We start from the raw sequence: 20,205 nt of genomic DNA on the forward strand, positions 1-20,205 counted from the left end.
AAGTCTTCCAGGATATATAGAATTATATAGAATATATTGATTAGGAAAGCTCATAGAGTTTTTTAGGGCTATGAACACTACCTTGTACCAAAACTTGTTTTAGGGAGAAAAACAACGTGGCACTGTGCACATAGCTTTGTGATCACAGAGCACTGTATTCTTCACTAATGGTATTACACATTCTTCCGATATACAGTTGATCACATAGTTTAAAGATACTTTTTATGCCACAACTGCCATTTTCAAAAGGTGAGCAATAGCAGCCTACATATTCATTTCAGGCCTGGATTCCTTTAAAGTGACCTTGTCATAAGTGAAATATGTTTGCTGGTTTCTTTTAAAAAAAATGATAGATGCGTTGCTATGTCTGATTTTAGTACTTTTGAGGCACAGAGCGGAATATGCGTGCTGTAAAGGGGTGTCAGAGAGTGTCAAAGTATTAAAACCAAAGCATCTGCATGACAGGCAGGGAAAAAACATTCTCAGAATGAGTGGGTAATTATGATAGCCTCCATTCAGGGTGCAGACTGGAATCATTTGACCCACTGAAGATAGTTAAGTCTGGTTGCCCAAATCCCACTAAGTAACTACAAGTGAGTTACTGACATATTGTATGTATTCTTACTGTGCCACAAGATTTAAATTTTATTCAGTCGATTTAAATTTTTTGAGAGTTTTTGTTCCAGGTTGGTTGTCCCCTGATTATTGATGACGTAGAGAACACTAGGATAAGTAGCCTGTATGCATTTGGATGAAATGGTATTACATTAATAGCGTCTAATGATGGATACATAAGGTGAGCTTTCAGAAAGTTTACCTTAATAGTTGTACTAGGCAAAGGATCTGTGCCACAAATGACTATATATGAAGGTGAAGCACAGGAAAAATTGACCACAAAAGTACAGATTCTGCATATGTGGAATCGCATTTTGGCATGAAATTACAGATTCTACAGGCATATAAGCCATACCAGAGCATGGCTTTTCAGATTTAACAGATGCAATGCTTGAACAAGGCATGTCTGCACAAAAGATAATTTCTACAGTTGTTGGGGGCATATCTAAACATGCGATAGACTTGTCACATTCTGAATGGGTCACACTCTCATGTCTACCTGTATTAATACCTATAGTTTCCTCTAACCATGCCTGCTCGGTCACTGACAGTCAAACTTGACATAGAAATGGTAAACCATCAGTTTTGTGGGGAGCCACCTGGCTGGCTAAATGACAGTTGGCTTTGCCTTTCAATGCATGGCTGAGAGCCAGCCGCGCCCTATTGCCAACAGTCACTGCTCTCTACTCTGAGCAGAGCGAGAGCTGAGAGATTAGCAGTCTTGTGATCGGTTTGTTCTCGGTCTTAGAGGTGGCATGGGATAGATGCATTTTGACACTAATGCTGCAGCATGGAGGTGAGTATGTAGGATTTGGTTTTGTTTTTGCATATCTCATACTTCTCCTTTAAATCATGTTTGTGTGGCTGAAAAAGACCATTCTAAAAAAAAAAAAAAATCTATATAGTGCAAATGAGTGACCCCAGAAGGGAGGGCAGGTCACAGCCATGCGGGAGGTGTCAGTCAGGACACTTGCTGAATTGTTGTAACTTGTGCTGTGTTGATGGGAATGATATGGTTGGGGTGGGTCCCGAAGTTTGAATGCTTGGCGCAGACAGGCATGACATAACAGGTGGAAATGTCATACTCAACTAGGTATTTTTAATGCACTTTTAGGTCATATACTCGGGGCACACCAGAGGATCATCCAGTGCTCAGATGGACCAGTAAGACTCCGCCTTCATTGTTCTCTTATGACAAATTCCATCTATATCAGCCCATGTACCAACTGAACTGAAATGTGCCTATAACCTCACACTTTTCACTCTTGAGGAAATGCTGGTTTATTGTTCTTATGGCAAATCCACTTCTGCTTAACGCAATGCAATTTGTTAGGCTCATATGTATCACATTACTAATTTATCTTTGCTTCTTTCAGCTTTGTCAGTTTAGCATTTCTTCAATGGTTCGAAACGGAATCCAGATTTTGCAGGTTGAAGACAAGACAATGATCATTAACAATACTTCGTTTAAGATTTACTACAGCCCACAGATGTGTGTTTCTCAGCAGCATTCTGATGAAGAGGTATGAGCCACATTTCCTGCTGTGGACTGCAACTCTTTCTTAGTTACTTGTAGACTTCTAATGTAATTTTTATTCCCTAGCTGTGTACACTGTACTAAGATACCCCTATATATTACATGATCTTGAGCCAGTAATTGTATTGCATGCCAATCAGTCCGACTATAGTATTCACTGCTGCTGAGTCTGTAGTTTCACTCCCATTGGGTTTTCCTAAGTTATTCTACATAAAGCAGGGTATGTCCTGCCTTGGCTTTACCAAGAGAGGATTATCAAGGGAATTTGAGTTCATAGCTACCAAATATACCTGCTGCTAGTTCAGTAAAAATGAAATTATTTTTGGCTGCTATGGATGATTGTATCATGTTTTTTTATCAATCATTTATGTGGCATTGTAACTTTAGTTTTATGTGATCATTCAAGGCAACCAATATGAGGGTGAGGTTAAAGGCTAAGTTTACCTTTTACAAAAAAAAATTAATAAATACACATCTTTTTGCAAGTTAAAAAAAATGTACATTTATTTTTTTTTTATTCTGCAGCCTCTGCAACCTGTACGGCATTGCACCTGCGATCATCGGATCATGAGTGCAATGGCAGGCTCCTGCAGACATTCAGTACAGCTGTCTGCCCATACCTTGTATGAGAAGAGAGTTACTGAATGGCAGGAGGAATCAATAAACTATGAGGACACTCACCAGCTCTCGCGTAGTTCATAGAGAACTACAAGGCGAAAGTAGATATAGTTCATTCATTCACAGAACTCTGTAAATGGATGAAGTGGCCATGTGCGGCTCCACTGATTTTAAAATCTGACAGCAGGTGCGGGAAGAAGATTCCCTGCCTGCTGTCACAGGGAGGGAGATTGGGGGGGAAGACGAGGCAGAAGCTGGAATGTGTTACATGTTCCACCTTAAATATGGGCTTTAAAAATATCTTCCTTTGTGCACCTCCATTAACTTTTGTTATTACATCTCTAATCCTCTCTGTTCCTAGTCCATAGCTTAAGCATGGTGGGCATATCATCTAATTCCATGCCAAAGCTGCAGCACTATTTTATGATTTAGAGTCCTTCAGTATGTTACAATTTTTTATTATCCTCCCTGTCCTTTGCCCAGCTGATTGGAGTACAATAGTGGTTGTATAGTAAGTGCTTGAGAAAAGTCTCATTTTTTTTTTTTTTGCCTTGATGATACACAGTACTCATTATGTCCACAATCTGCATTACACATTATAGGCTAAATTTCAGGTCACTGTAGGGTACTAGAACAGCTGCATATAGGTCATTCTGGAACCTGGACAGTATCATGTTTTACCATTCATGTTAGCTATTATCTGTCCGCTGTATGCTATAACCGCAGAGGTTTTTTGGGGAAATATCTACTTTTCACCTGTTGCTTAGTCAAATACAACACAACGAGACCTCTCAGTGAACTATGTTTAAAGCCCAAGGAAAAATGATATCTTTGCGTTCTGTGTCGGAAATCTGGCTGTACTTCAACAATCCAATGTTTGGCTTCAAATGTCCAACTCATAATAATAAGTCAAATCTCTGTGGACTAAATCATCTGTTTCTTTTAATCAAGCTTATCTTTTTTTGTCCTTTTCTCCCCCTGCTTTTCCTCTGAAGTATGTGCCTGTACCAGACAGCACTGTGTTCAGCATCAGCCCAGCTGGGGAACATAATGTCGCCAAATTCAACACAGTTCCTTGCTGGGATCTCATCTCGGACACCAGTAATTCTACAGCAGAGACACTTCCTCTCCAGAAGTACATTCTGCTCAGCTTGTGCCATAACGCCACGGCTGACAGCTCCGTGTGCTGGAGTCTACCAACCATCATTCGCCAGGAGTTCCCCCGGCAGAGTGTGACTGTGCCTCTAGGAGACTGCGGTGGAAATGACTTGTGCACAAAGTATGGCAATATCCATTTCCATTGATCTAAAATCTGAAATAGCAAAACAATAATGTTTCTTTAAAGCTTGTTATAAATGCAGTGGTGAACATGTTATTTATGACTACTAGTTTATCCTTCCCTATGTGTAAATGCATGTGTAAATTCCATCACAAATTTAACAAGACACATAACAAATTGTACCTGCAAATCTATCTTGGAATTTTGTTTGTGCTTTAGATCATGGTTTTTAAAGGTGCACTTCAGGAACTTCTAGAAACAGACATTGTTTTTCTTCCGAAAGATTTATAATTCTATCAATCCAGTCCTGAGATTTACATAGCTCAGACACGCAGCACAGCCAGGTGGATGATGCCACTGAAAGGCCAATTTCACGTTTTGGACCACGTTACATGTTATACCCATATTTAGGGGGTAACCTGGAGCAAAAGGGACCCCTCCACCCCCAAAATAATCCCCCGTGACAACCAATGGGTATTCATCTTCCCACAGCAGCTGTCCCTTTTGAAATTTGCAGGACTGTGCAGGGCTCTGCCTGCCTGCGGAAGCCCCTGTTTTGCTACAGGTATAGGTTTTTTAAAACTACTTCTTGACAGTAGTCACTAGAACCAGTGAGGTTTTTTTCTTATCTCAAGTGCACCATTTTCATACAGTCCCATGCTGCTCCCCTTAGACACTAAAAGCATTGTATTAGGGTGTAATCTATCTCTTTGGAAGGAGTGCGGAAGAAGAGAGGATCCTCCCCATGCTGACCTTTAAACTCTCAGTATGTTTCTCCTCTACCAGAGGAACCCCTTGCACATTTTGGTCCCTTTGTCACTGTTTAAATAAGTATGTTTCAGTGTAATTATCAAGTTGCTTAAACAGTTCTATGTTTCTAACAAATTGAAAGATAGAACAAGAAAATATTTCAAAATGGCAGCAAGCATGTTTGCTATATTAGGATGATTCTTGAAATAAACCAAAGTACAACATTTCAATTCCCGTATCATAAAAAAACATAAAATTTGAACCTATTCTGTTGGGCACATGTATATTCTTGTCACAATACATTTTTATTGAGTTAAACATTAATTAAACAAGGCACATCAGTGAACAGGATACACAGAATATACCCATAACATCCTGGATCAATAATGCACCCTGAAATTTAGCAAATGCCTGCTTACACAGAGGGCACAATGGATATTTCAAGACAGGTAGGACATAATCCTTACAAAGTCCATGAATTTCCTGGCCTGCCTTAGATAGTCAGAATTGCAAGAAAGATGGATTTGGCTTTAATTAAATATTTTCTAGTTAAGTCAAGAGCAGCAGCGATCATATGAGATATATTTTTTTTTACTTGACTTTTTCCATTGACCTTCTAAAACAATCATAACATGGTTCCCTTTACAATTTACAGATCCACTGATAAAGATTGTTGGCCAGCTTCATGTTCTGCCATGTTGGATCAAATGTAATTAGATGTAATTGATGTTTTATGATGAGGCCACATGCACTGCAAATATAAACAAAGACTGACATAATGTGCAAGAGCATGACCATTTTGAAGTCAAACTAGATGTGTCTGTAATAGCAAAAGTTTTCCTTGATTGTTATATTACCCTTTTTATTTTATTTTTTACTTTTGAACAATGTTTCTTGTAATTAAGATTTAGTTCCTTTAACTAGAAGGTCAAAGCTATTAGTAAATTGACCACATCTTGTGAAAAAACAGATCTATCATTTTGTCGTACAGTATGATCCAGCTGAACATGTGACATTAATTTTACAATTTATTCGTCTTTGAAGGGCTTTGGTGTTGACTTATCAGGAACATCTTGGTGTGACCTATTTAACCCTTACGGAAGACCCAAGCCCTCGGGTTATTATCCGGAACAGATGCACAGTTGCATTACTACTAAAAGAAAATATCAAAGGTATGGATTGCTTTATGGCACACCTGCAATTTAATCAGTAGCTAAGTACACCAAAAATAATCATGTTTGCTAAGGCTTCTCTTTGTAAAGAAAGTTTGCATATCTGCTGACTTGTATGCTGTTACTAAGGTTTTAATAAATGTAATGTTTTATTAAAGCATCGGTCCTTCCAAAACTGATATTTAAATTACAGGTGAGTACTGGTGGGCTGAATGACTTGCTGTTTTTTTAAATCTTCATATCTTTTATCTTTTCTCTCTTTTTTTTATGTTTCTTTCTTGTTCATTGAGCGACACTGGATGCCATCTACAGGATGGCAACCCCCCCAAAAAAAAAAAAAACAGTGGCAAGCCAGTATAACTCCTCCCACTCCCAGAATCTTTTTTTCTCCTTTTAAGATTAATTTGTTCTTCAATCAGGTTTTCCATATTGGGCTGTTTGAGCCGGTCTCTACACAGCAATCCCGATCATTGTATCCTCAGCAGTAGCTTTGAAGGTTTTTCCCCATGCCCTCGCTGGACTAGACAATTGCAAAGCTAGCCTCAAATGTGTTCTTAAGGCACTTTGCTCTGCATTCTGGTATATTTAAGACCTGAATGTAACATGTTAGTTAGCCAACGGATCACATTCTGGTTCTAGATCCATAGCACAGCCTTTGGTGTGACCATCTCTTAAGACTCAATTTGTGAGTAGGCTATGTAGACTGAGCATCAGGAGCATCCTAAATATGGGACGATTGGGCTCCCTTATTATTCATATTTTCTATTGGTTTACCAGGTGCTTAGATTAGGAAAGTGTCACATGCTCCTTTTCCCACCATCAGCGTGAGGTAACAGCTTCCGGCTATTGCTCCCATTCACGAGAGACACAGGGATGTACTTCAGTTGGTCTTTACTGTTTGCCTGCTGTTACCTGGTCACCTCCAGACGTATGCACCGCTATTTTCACCAGCAGCTGGTTCATGAGTACCCATGGTTTAGTCTGGTACCCTGAGCTATGTTGTCTCTGCCTTTCAGCGCAATATGTTGCGGACACAGGGAGCAGTCCCACTATAACAGATCTCTCTAGTTTACTTTCCACTAACAGCTCCGGTACAGCCTGCAGTGCATCTACTCAAGGACCTGACACTGAGAGCCTGGAAAGTTGTCCTCTACTTAAGTCCATTGCATCTTTCTTAACTCTGTAAGGTGTCGCCCCCTCTCTCGGTTTTCTCCCTGGACAATTTCCCACCATGCCTTCCCCTGTAGAATCTGGCCTGACCTGCCTGTGGCCTCTGAGCCTTCTGCCATAGACACTTTTCAAGGAACAATCTCATAAATCTTTAAAAAATGGGAAGAAAAAAAGGCCAATAGGACTTTATAAGTTGCCGCATATAACCCCACAAAAAAAAGTGATAACTCACAAGGTTATAAAAATACAAAAGTTTAATAACCACTTCAGCTCTTGAAGGTTTTACCCCTTTAATGACCAGGCCATTTTTTGCAATACAGCACTGCAATATTTTAACTGACAATTGAGCAGTCATTAAATGCTGTACCCAAATAAAATTTATGTCTTTTTTTTTCCCCACAAATAGAGCATTATAAACAAAAAAAGGCCAACAATTTAAAAAAATATATATATTTTTTTTACTTTCTGCTATAAAACATTCCCAATAAAAAAATGTAGAAAATCAAATTTTTTTTTTCTCAATTTAAGCCAATATGTATGCGTTTGATTTGTTTGCGCAAAAGTTATAGCGTCTACAAACTATGGGATAGATTTATGGCATTTTTATTTTTTTTTATTGTTTTTGCTAGTAATGGTGGGGTTCAGCGATTTTTAGCGGGACTGCGACATTGCGTTGGACAAATCTGACAATAAGTGATACTTTTTGGGGACCAGTGACACCAATACAGTGATCAGTGCTAAAAGAAATGCTACTGTATAAGTGGCACAGGGGTTAATACTAGGGGTGATCAAGGGGTTGTGTGTGCTCCTAGGGAATGCTTTCTAACTGTGTGGTGGATGGATGTGCTAGCGGAAAAGAGAGATCTGTGATATCACTCTTCCTCTGTAACAGAACAGCCGTCTGCCTTGTTCTGTCTTTCTCCTGTATGATCGCAGGTGGCTGGCGGCCATCGCGGCCGCCGGACCCGCTGATTGGCTCCAGCTGTTTTTTAATCGCAGCGGGAGCATTGGGCACGTGCCCCCGAGAACCCCTACACAAAATCACTTGCCTATTAGTGATTTTGGGCAGTTGGGCCGCTCTGCCGCAGTATATATGCGGTTGTCGGTCCGGAAGTGGTTAACAACCAAGTCTTGTTAAAACATTTAATAAAAACATGACAAAAATATCTGTTCATAGTGTGTATTGGGTTCAACAAATATGTATGGACACGCCTATCCTGTTAGATTCTAGCCCATGTATATTAAATACGCATACAAGTATAAATAACAAATTTACACAGATGTGTTGGGCCAGATCACAGGAGGCCACTTGTCCTTGTTTCTAAACGTTTCGCCAATCATTGGCTTCCTCAGGAGACTCTATTTCAATTGGGGAGTAAATCACAATTACTTACAAAATCCCATCATAAAGTTGTTGACAGAGGACACCATCACCATAGAGTATTCACATACACAAAAACCTGGAACGTCTAGCGCTTGATCTAGTTGGAGAAATCTAGGCCACCTCAAAACATGGTAGTAGCACAGCATGGCTCATACAGCTGACAAGTGAGCCCTTAAACACTCCAATGATTTGAGGTGGCTTGGATTCCACCAATTGGATCAAGGGCTAGAAGTTCCCATTTTTTGTGTATATGAGTACTCTATGCTGATTGTGTCTATCTCAATTTTATGATTTAAATTGGGGAGTAAATCACAATTACTTACAAAATCCCATCATAAAGTTGACATAGACAAAATCAGCATGGAGTACTCACAGACACAAAAAAAAATTTGGAGATCTGGAGGAGGCTAAGAACAATAGAAGGTAATTAAGGTTAAGAATATTGTATGTGTATTTGAGCCGAAGTTTAGTGTGACTTTAAATGTTCTCTTCCTCCTTGCTCCTCTAATGCTGCAAACCAATGGCGTTATAGCATGAATACCAAAGATCCTAACCAGGAACCAATATTTTTACAGATACCCCAAAGTTCGAAGTTTATTGCAGAAAAATCCCAGCGGAATGTTCAGTTCATCATGAAATGTATCATCAGGTTTCCAGCTTTCCAGACTGCAAAACTAAGGATTTCCTCCCTGGCATCTACCTGAAAGTGCTATCAAATGAAGATACAACAGCAGAATGGAGTGACCTGATTGATATAAACAGCCAAGGCACTCAGGTATAACCATAAAGTTGGGGTTACTTCTGTTGGGAGAATAATGCAAACACACTGTCAGTGACTTGTCCTTATTATAAGATTCTTATTTTTAATTACAGAGACTGCAGTAAGATGAGCAAGAAGCTTTTGTTTGGCTTTGTAGTAGCTGAGAAAGGGGGAGCTCTGGCTGGGAGAGATCTTACCCTTAGGGCCTCAAAAATTAAAATTCGGTAGATAGAATTCCCAGTTATTGACCAAACCTATCTCTGTCACCTCAAAACAAAATTTTAGCAATAACAGGGGAGTCCTAAAAGTGATATTTTAGTTTTGCAGTAGTAGATGGTTAATATTTAAAGATACCTAAAATTTTCTTATGTCTGATAGAGACTCCTTTATTCAAATGTCAGCACTTGTGTTCCTCAAGCACTTCTGCTGTTATAGATAGGGTTCCTGCTGTTGTTGCAAGACTTTATAGCAACTCTGTTGTTATTTAAAACCTCCCTGTAAAGAAAATGCCTAATGCTCACCTGTCCCAGCACTAATAGTGCAGATATCCACTGCCTTGAGGTGGTGGCAGGAAATATTCTATAGGCTGCTTAAAGGCTCATGTATGACAGTCTCAACAAGTACCAAATCCAATTATTATGGGATGTACAACCCTCATAATGTTAACAGAAAATAAAAAAAACTTTTTTTTACCTATCCTAATTGAGCCAAATCTTCCTTTATTTGTCTCACACGTCCCCTTTCCCCTCTCTCCTTCCTTAATTTTGGCAGATCTCAGTTTATGTGGAAACAAGGTGATCCCACTTAAATTACTTACATAATAAGTGTGCTCGGCACAGTACAACATTCATTTTAAAAACAAAGATGCAATTGCCCTTTCAATTTGAGGTAAAGTGTACTAGACCAGTGTTTCTCAACCTTTTTCCAGTCGAGGCATACTCCATAAATTATGGACAGTCTCGAGGCACCCTTTAAAATTATGGACAGTCTTGAGGCACCCCATCCTTAAATGTAAAAACGATTCTAATAGTTTTACATAATACAGCAACATACACGCGTAGGACACCCAACATTAGAGGTACAAGTTGGTACTGACTAGTATGCCAATGTTTCTCTTTTTCCTAAATTTTCCCCATCACTCATCTATTAGAACCCCAAAACTTATGGAGAGAAGCAGGGGAGAGTCAAACAAGCATGCTACGCAGGAGACTGACATCGTCCTTATCAACTGATGATGCCATAGCTCGTTAGCAGGTTGGCAGCTGAAGGGTTGTAATGGTGCACAATGAAAACCAGTGACTTTGTGTAACGTAAAAGGCAGGCTTCATCCACCCGCTGCCTTGTATACAAATGTTGGCAAATTTTTGGGGCATTTTGCTGAGGCACCCCTGAAGAAACCTCAAGGCACACCAGGGTGCCTGGGCACCCTGGTTGAAAAAGGCGGTACTAGACTATGCCTGCTTGTTCTGTCCTTTTGCCCCAGTGCCCACCCAAGGGAGACCCTGTATGCATGCTCACGTCCAGATAAGGAAGTGAGGCCTGTTTTATCCTATGTTATCCTTCTGTCTGTCCTGAGGAAGCAAATTGTGATACGCTCACTTACTCATCACCATAAAAACAAAACATTCACAGTAATTTCCCATGTTGGGACGAATTCTGTTCAGACGTGAATATATGTTTTTAACTGTGTCCAAAGTCTTTTATGTTTTCTATGTATAATAAAATATAGATTTTTTTATAATTCATTGTGGTCCAAGTTGCGTATAAAGTCAGAAATTTGGGGTTTGTTTAGTTTTATAGGTAAAGTATAAGTAAAAGCAATTTTTTAAGATTTGGAGAGGGATCCAAAGCTGTCAGGTTTTGCAGGTTGTCTGTCCCCATTAGGGAGATTCACACTCTCTCTTTGTCCTATTTGCCATTATCATCCAGTGTGAAAGTGAAAGAAAACTCAAATTTCCAGTTGTCACCAGAATGGGAATAGAGGGGAAATCTCTCAATGGTGATGCTAATTCTAGTGACCCTAATGATAACCAGGGATTTCCCCACTTTACAGGGATTTCTTCTAATTTCCTGTTTTGGCTGTGGGGCAGGAACTGAAGAGAAATATCCCCAATGAATATCAGATGGCAAAAAAAAAAAAACCAGACAAGAGTTAAAACCCTCCCTTAAGGCCCGTACACACGTGCAGATTGTTGGCCGAAAATGTTCGGCCGCCGAACGATCTGCCGACTTTTGGCTTGTTAGTATGATGCTTCCGACAGCGCACTTTCGGCCGAAAAGAATCTGTCGTGCAAGCATTAAATTTTTTGTATGCCGACACCAGAGCGGCCGATTGTTCGCCAGTCAGTACAGATTTCGGCCGACAGACAGCAGATTTGCAAGACTGGGCATGCTCAGAAAAGAAAAAAAACCAGGAAAGTTAACCATCACATGACATCACTTCTGCAGTCGGCTGTAGTCGGCGGACAAAATTCGTGTGCAGTCTTTTGCACTTTTCAACAGACAAGACAGCCCTCAGACAAAAGACAGCCGATCGTTCGGCCGACGATCGGTACGTGTGTACGGGGCTTTACTCTATGCAAAAATGAAAAAAAAAGAAGGCCAGATTCCAGAGGGCTTGTTACATGTGGGACAATATCATCTGCTTTATGTTTGTCCGTTACAAATTTCTCAGCTTTATGCATCACCAATCCAGTTTTCCATGGCAGGGCTCTGAGGAGCTACTTAATACTGATGCTTTCATACATCAGGCTTTATTGAGTGTGTTTGAGAATATGTGTGCTGCATTACAGTTGGGTAGGCAAAATGGGTTTCCAGATTACAACGCGTTGCAGTGGACTGGCGCATTGCAGCTATTTTCTCATTATGCATTTCAAGCCTTCACTTTCAGTTTTGACTAGAGTGTCCCATTTTACGTTTAAACCCATTTAATGTATGTATATTTTCCTTCTTAGTGTTTTATTACAGTTTAAACTGTTCAAGCTGAAAATAAACAGCTTTGAAAAAGCTTTGTGATGACATAAAAGATTTCTAAATCTTTATGCAGGGGTGTTCTCTCATAATTTGTTCATGCTGACGTGATATCACCATCTGTTTGTACATGTCAGGGCTTTACATTCCTCTTTGTTTTATCTCTCCTACATTGCTGGATATTGCAGCACAGGGGCTATTAAACAAAATAAATGTGTATTATTTGTGACATTTCAGAAGCTCCGTTCACTTACACACATCCATGGGGATATAGCTGACATCTGACTTATCTTCTGACTTATCCACAAGAGAAAATGTTTCTGCAATGTGAAAAGTTAACACGTCATGTCAAGATATAGGTCTTGTCCTTTATATGCCTCTTGTATAAAATAATTATCTTTCCAATAGGTGGTTTTTCTGACGGGCTATGGTTATGTATATGTGGATGTTGTCCAGCACTGCGGGACGGTCATCATTACACTAGCACCTGAAGGAAGAGCTGGGCCTGTTCTGACAAGCCTCAACAGGTATGTGTATCTGACAGTACCGCCAGTAACTGACCTGCAGTGTCAATTAAATGAAATTCTGAAACTCTGTATGTTTGATTGTGGGAACAGTTGAATTTTGCTGTTTAAGGAAGGAAGTGAGAGTACAGCTAACTCTACTCTTTAAAGTCATATTGAGCTCTCCCACCTTCTTATCCCTTTGAAGTCCTGTTATAATTTGTACAGAGGCGTAACTAGAATCTTCAGGGCCCCGGTGCAAGAAACCATGAAGGGCCCCTGACCTTGGCAAGGGCCCTTTCCTCAAAGTCCAGGGCCCTCCATCTCCATCTCTGAAGCATCCGCTGCACAGAATGAATGGACAGGAATGGCTCTGTACAGAGTTTCCCATTAATTCAAAAACTGAAGCATAGTAAACTGTTACTATGCTTCAGTTATGAATGGACACAGGGAGTGCGGTACTGATCACTCACTGTGTCCATTCAGGAACAAAAAAGGGTTTGGAGGGGGGCACTGTGAAAGGAGGGGGTTAGTGTAACAAGAAGGGGGTAGTATGACAGGAGGGGGGCAGTATGACGGATAAGTAGTATGATGGGGGGGGTATTGTGACAGTAGTGGGGCAGTTTGATAGGGGAAGTGCGATAGGAGGGGCAGTTTGATGGGGGCAAGGCAGTATGACAGGTGGGGGGGAGCAGTGTGACAGGAGAAGGGTATCTGAGAAGTATGACAGAAGGGGGAGTGTGATAAGAGGGGGCAGTGTGACAGGAAGGGGGAGTGTGATGGGGGGAGTATGATGGGGGGTCAGTGTAATAAGAGGGGGCAGTATTACAGGGGAATATTGTGACAAAAGGGGGCATTGTGACAGGAAAAGTGTACCTGAGAAGTATGACAGGAGGGGGGCAGTGTGATAAGAGGTAAACAATGTGATAAGGGAGCACTGTGAAAGGAGGGGGCTGTTTAACAAGAGGGGGGCAGTATGATGGGGTAGTGTGACAGGAGGGGGGTAAATGTGACAGAAGGAGGCAGTGTGATGAGGGCGGCAGAATGATGGAGGGGCAGTGTTACAGGAGGGGGGCAGTACAACAGGGGGGGGACTTTGAAGGCAACAAAACATCAATTTTAATAAAAATGTGTATTTATGAGTTCATATTAAATTCCAATACACGAGGTGATAACAGGAGTAAGAAGACATGAAAAGGATATATACAAAAAAATTAACATAAAAAAAGTCACGGCTTATGCTGGCCATACACGCACAGAATTTCGGCTGAAAATGGTTATTTTAGGAAAGATCATTAGAAAATCGGGTCGTTAGTGAACACAAGTTTACCGACGATTTTGATCATGTGCCCGGCTAATGTCGATGGATCCATAGCGAAAACTTTTATCGTTTCTACATGGTAAAATTGAAACGAAAATAATATTCTGACTCATATTGTGGATGTTATTGATCATTATGATCATGAAAACGATTATGTAAAAGAGTTTATTCTGTAAGTTAGTGGCCAACTCGCTTTCGACCGACGTATAACCGTTCAGTCTGCAAACGGCCGAAATTCTGTGCGTGTATGGCCAGCATTAGTCTGAGAGATCATCTGAATAAGTTGAGCATATGTACATGTCAGTTTCTCCAAAGTACCCAATGCCTTTCAGGTATAACCTTTCTTCAGGGGTATAATGGATGGAGGTATGAATATTCAAACATTCTATCAATAGAAAAATATGACATTATAATGATAGTACATGTGTTTACTGTCTTATGAGACCTTAAATACAGCATAGTTAACTGCCTACCATCAGGGATAATCCGGATAGTGGTGGGCTGTGTCAAATAAAGGCAGAAAAGAGGAAGAGAAGGATGTAGTTGTTTCTGTCAGGCCAAAAACATGAAGTGGGGGCGTCACCATCAACCAACCCTCATCAGCATCCCATGGAGGTCCCCACGACTGGCGCCGAATGTGTCCAGATGTCCCAAGGAAAGAGTCCTTCTGTGAGACATCAGTAACCAAGGATATATTATAGCCCAGTATTAGAGTGTGTACATGGGGTTTTAAATTAGTGAGAGAAGGTTGTATATAAAAGGACTGCCTGGTCTTTGTATTGGTTCTAATAAAGTTAAAGAACTGAAAAGCAGAATAAAAGTAATAAAAAATGGTAAATACCTGTATAGTCTAGTCTGAGTGTGTATACAGCATTTATTATACAGGATGGGTAATATAATTTCCAGCTTCCAAGGGGGCCTATGCAGTCCTATCCCTATGATAGGGGGGGGGGGGGTTAATATCCATTGGGTATAGCACAGATAGCCTTAAGCAATATATATCTAGAAGGGAAAATACCCATTTCTATAAACATCCATAATGTGTAGAATTATCAGGGCTCACCTTTGTTGTAAGTGAACAATTAGAAGTGCAGCTTCCGCTCAGGTGTCACAACAATTTGCCAGCCTTGGTCTCTAAATATGGCTCCGGATGCCCGCGCACCCTGAGGTAGTCAGAGCACATGCGTGGGATACGGCCAATATGACCAACTGACCCTAGAGTGCACATTGCCCCGACATGATGCAGGGTTGTGTCATGCATTCCACAGTCACCAGCGCACAAACATGACTTCCGCCTCCCAGCGAATCTCGTTGCACAGCAACTGCAAGATCCCTGTGACGGAGTCACTGCGAGGTAGGGGCCCAAGTGACGTTGTCAATTGGGACCGCCCTGTGCGCCGAGTGGGGCTGAGGGGCCACGGGGAGGATCCACCCCCCTAGAGACACTACATCAGACAGGGGAGAGAATGTAGGTGAGACAGTGACCACAAAGCCCATAACGGGGAGTGATGAACACACTTTATATCTACATATATAACAGCCAAACTTTAAAATAAGAAAACATACATTGTGGTGGAATGTGGTATAAACATTGCATTAAAGGAAATATTCTGTAGACACATAAGCATGTATTTTGCGTCACTAAAACAATTCAATAGCCCTCTAAAAAAAACAGCTATATACAAGATATTAATCTATACTCATGTATCATGTGCCAAAATTTAAAAAGGTAGTCCACATGATCTCTGGCATTCGTGCCACCCAGTGCCAGGTATCATGTAGACCACAGTTGAGAGTTATCTCTGTGTGGACAGAGATGTCCCACAAGGGTCATCTCCGTGGACGCACAGACCTCCATATTGAGTCACTTAAGAAATCCAATAACCCTCTAGAATATGATCGCTATATAAAGGGGATTGAAGCGCTCCATACTGAAGTGTGGTGTACCGGTGTAAAAATTGTGATCCATATGATTTACGGCACTCGTGCCACCTGATGCCAGGCATCGCCTAGATGGCAGTTTGGAACTGTTTCTATATATACGCCAAGGTGTCCTGGGGGGGCCCTAACCAAAATATTGATGCAGCTAGATCTATAGGTTTATAGATGTGGAGGTTTTTTATGTGAGATTATTTCTCACATCCTACAGAAGTGAATCCTTCTAAAAAGGGTTGGTAACTTACAGAGTCATTTAGCCCAAGAGGAGATGTTGCCTTTAGGTCCACTATCCAGTGTCCAGTGTGCCTCTCTCTGGAGAATGTTTTGTTCCAGTCACCTCCCCTGTTATTGGGGTGGACCCTATCCAAGATTACAAAGGTAGTTCAGGGTTAGAAGTTCTCATAATTAGTAAGTGCCTATATGCCCTTTTATGAAATTCTAGTTTGGTTTTCCCTACGTAGAAACAGCTGCAGGGGCAAATCAATTGATATACCACTCTGGCTGTCCTACAATTAGCGTAATGATGGGGTGCTTTTTGGAAGTATGATGTTTCTGTCGGTGTTCATGAATTGGCAATATGAGCAGCCTCCGCATTTAAAAGTACCCAGGCGTTTGCAGGGGTCCTTTCTGAATTCCCCCACATACTCGCTCTGAACAAGGTGGCCCTTTAAAGATTTGGTTTACCGGAAAGTAATTGATAGAATTTCCTATTTGTAGGGACTGAGGGATGGATCTATGTGCAATAGATGCCAGTGCTTTGCAATGGTTCCCTTGACTTTGTGGTGTTGTCTTGTATATTTGGTGAAAATCCGCAGTGTGTTAGCTTTTGGATTATCTTTGTGTCTTTTTTCCCAAATTGTTTGCTTTATTTAATTATTTTTAGAGAGAATGTTGCCTCTAGTTTTCACACTGAAGTGATTTGTGCTGGCAGAGCACAGTAAGTTACAGCCACATCCCTTAGCACAAGTGTCTTCACAAAGACAAGGCAGGGAATGTCTCTAAATGGGATGTGACATTACTGAGAGCAGTGGGTCTGATTCTGGTGTCTATTGAACTGCACAGTCATATTCAGATACCTCATACATCTGCGGTAACAGGAATATGAGTGTCAGACTTATAAAATGTTAATACAACAAGTCTGACTACATAACTATTTCCGTGAATTAGGCTTTAAACCATTCGTCCAACTATGTGCTATTACATTTATTTTCAGGCATAGGAAACCAGATTGATTTACTGACTCTAATATGAATTTTTACTACTCACTATCATACAGTAAAATCTATGAATTTAATGCTGGAATTTTTGGGCATTGCTTGCAAGTTGCTATTAAAAGCACATTCGAGAAAACCTTTCAAGTAGCTATCCATGCTGAGAAAATTAATGGATAATTATTGCATATTGGTAAATACTTTACGTTTTTCCTTGGCAATGTGTTCCAAAAAAAAAAAAAAAAAACAGCCATGGCTTTTACCTTTGATTATTATTAATATCAACATTTTCTAAAGTTAGGATGTTTTTCACAGTCATTTGATTCTCATCTTACATTAAAGTACTGTATATGTGAATCCTAACAATTCGCTTCTGTTTGTTCCCTTTTGGTTTGTTTAATGTACATTTGAAAGTGTTTTCTATGGTTTGATAAATGCAAACAAAACCTGCTGATCTTGTCAGAAATTCTGGGCTGTCCTTTGCACACTTCTGGTGTTATTTCAAAGAGGCTCTTTAGCCCTCCTAGTTTTTATAATGGACTACATAATGATTAGCCTTTATGTTGTAGGGATCTAAAGCCTCGTACACACGATCAGATTATCAAACGATCTTGCGTCCAATTTTTGTTGCATGCTAGTTTCATATGGAAAGTGAAGATGTTACTTTCATACAAAAATTCCGTACGACAGAATTCAACTTCAAAAGTGATGTCATGTGTTGAATTGTTTTGTATGTATTCTTTTGTTTCTGTGCATGCCTAGTCTTGCTCTTACGATTTTTTTGGACGAAAAACGTTACTAATTAAACGAAAATTGGACGTTGTGTTGACATACGATAAAAATTTTATAGCCTGCACATCCAGATTTTGTTGTCCGAAAATTCATAATCGGCTGTCGAAAGCACTATACTAACAATCTGAAAATCGGCAGATCATTTGTCGGACGAAATTTTTACTTCCGATTTTTGTATCGTTTGTACGGGCCTTAAGAGTGGGATTTGTTGAGTAGTTTAGCAAAAGATGCCAGGAGGGCTGACACCACTCAATCAACAAAAAAAGTTGTGATGTCAGCCCACAATAGGACTTAGGAGCTGAGTGCATTTCTGTAAGATCAACATATATTTTTTAAATACTTGCAGATTTTTTAAAAAGATATAGCATAGGAAATGTAAATACATTGCAGGGAATGTACTGTTTTTTTTTTGATTTTTCATTGGCATATGAATGAATCTTACTTGCCCTGCTGATTAACTAATGAATGTATACATTGCTAGTCCAAGTATGGTGTGGGCTTAACTTCTACTTTCTTTTGCTCAGGATTCAGAACCAGAAAATTGTATTCAGATCTTTTATCACTCAGCTCAGTGTCGGGATTTACGATGATGTCACAAACTACAAAACCTCCTCTGAGCTCATCCGGCTGACACTGGATAATGTGTTCCTTCAGATGGCACCGGTCGCTAGCTACCTACGACAGCCCTGTCGCGAGCTGCAGGCAGACATGACCTCTGGCATGCCCACCTTTTATAACCTGGAAGTGTACTGTGGAGATTTGCAGTTGGACAATCAGTTGTACAGCAAGTCTCATTTCCACTTTCCTGTGCTGGTTTGCCAAGAGGAGAGAAGTGAATGTGTAAAATGGCCAAAGGCTGGTGGTCTCCACATGTCTACCAAAGAACTAGAAGAATACAAGGAAGCCTCATTCCTCAAGCTCTTTGTTACCCTTTCTGTAGAACAAGATATTTATGACCTGAATGAACTGAGCTTTGATTTGAAGCCTTCCCGTCTCTATGTGGAGGACACTTTTGTTTATTATATCAAAACACTATTTGACACATATCTTCCAGACAACAAAGTGCTGCAAGGCCAAGTTAAAGCTGCTAGCATTAGACTTACTCCTTTGCTGCCGGAACAAGTAAGGCAACATGCATCAGCACTAGTCAGCCCAGTTAAACTCAGAAGACTAACAGTGCAACCTGTTAACCTGTTGGTCAGCATCCATGCTTCCTTGAAGTTGTACATTGCCTCAGATCACACACCCTTATCCTTCTCTGTGTTTGAACGTGGACCAATCTTCACTACTGCCAGGCAGCTAATACACGCCCTTGCCATGCATTATGCTGCAGGTGCCCTCTTCCGAGCAGGTGAGCATTAGTGAATGGAAACTAGACTGGACTTTGTGTGTATTTACTCATGCAAACATGTATGGTGGTGTTAATCAAATTTTGGGCATTCTTACCCTCCTCGAGCCCGTGTTTAAAATGTACTCAAGCTAACACATACAAGATGTAGCAGTCAGCTTCATGTGTATGTGGATCAGTTTCGGTTTCTTGCAGAGCTTTCTGAAAACTGAGCAGAGCTGGGCGTTCTGATACTGAAACAGCAGCCAGCTCTTGTTGCTGCTAGATATGTCCTGCCTCTTCTGCTTTACCATTGGCCTGTCAATATAATGGATGGCTTTGCTAACCAACCATGAAGTGTAGGAGGTGATAAAGGATGGTGGAGAGCTAGTGGACACAGGTACTGATCAATATTTGCATATCGGAGCACTTTGATATTCGGGACTCCCAGGGCTCTTTGCAATTATGGAAACTGATGTTCAGGTAACTGAAGCAGTCTGCTGTTAGGCATAAGTTATTTATATATATAAATGATTTAACCCTCAGCAGTAAATCTAAATGTAGAAGTATAACTCACATTCATGCTTGTTTTTTGTTTTCTCTTGAGTTTTTTTTTTTTCTCTAGCCTGCCTTTAAAAAAAAAAAAGAAAGAAAACGACTTTAATGTTCAAGATCATACACTTCTGCCTATAGGGTGGGTTCACTCCTTACAGGGTCTTCTGGAGGCACCCTGGCATTCTCACTCCCGGTTGGGGCCACAGATGGCTTCTATTTTAGGCCACTCCCTTGCTTCTTCTGCCAGCACTGTGATTGCCAATGACTCTGTTCTGATTTCCTTTGTCAGCCTGTGCATTCTAC

At 40.5% G+C, this 20,205-nt stretch overlaps 1 protein-coding gene across 2 annotated transcripts in view; it reads left to right on the plus strand.

Annotated features, from left to right (window-relative positions):
* VPS13B (vacuolar protein sorting 13 homolog B) overlaps positions 1-20,205 on the plus strand; it is a 1,502,642-nt gene that overhangs the window by 1,430,969 nt on the left and 51,468 nt on the right. For both annotated transcript variants that reach the window (XM_082257852.1, XM_082257851.1), the window contains exons 51-56: positions 1,992-2,138; positions 3,766-4,049; positions 5,844-5,971; positions 9,101-9,300; positions 12,664-12,782; positions 18,545-19,371. In XM_082257852.1, coding sequence (XP_082113978.1) covers positions 1,992-2,138; positions 3,766-4,049; positions 5,844-5,971; positions 9,101-9,300; positions 12,664-12,782; positions 18,545-19,371 — 1,705 coding nt within the window. The remainder of the gene's footprint in view (positions 1-1,991; positions 2,139-3,765; positions 4,050-5,843; positions 5,972-9,100; positions 9,301-12,663; positions 12,783-18,544; positions 19,372-20,205) is intronic.

The sequence above is a fragment of the Pelophylax lessonae genome (assembly GCF_965119305.1).
Source record: "Pelophylax lessonae genome assembly, chromosome: 5".
In the NCBI taxonomy this organism is placed as follows: domain Eukaryota; kingdom Metazoa; phylum Chordata; class Amphibia; order Anura; family Ranidae; genus Pelophylax; species Pelophylax lessonae.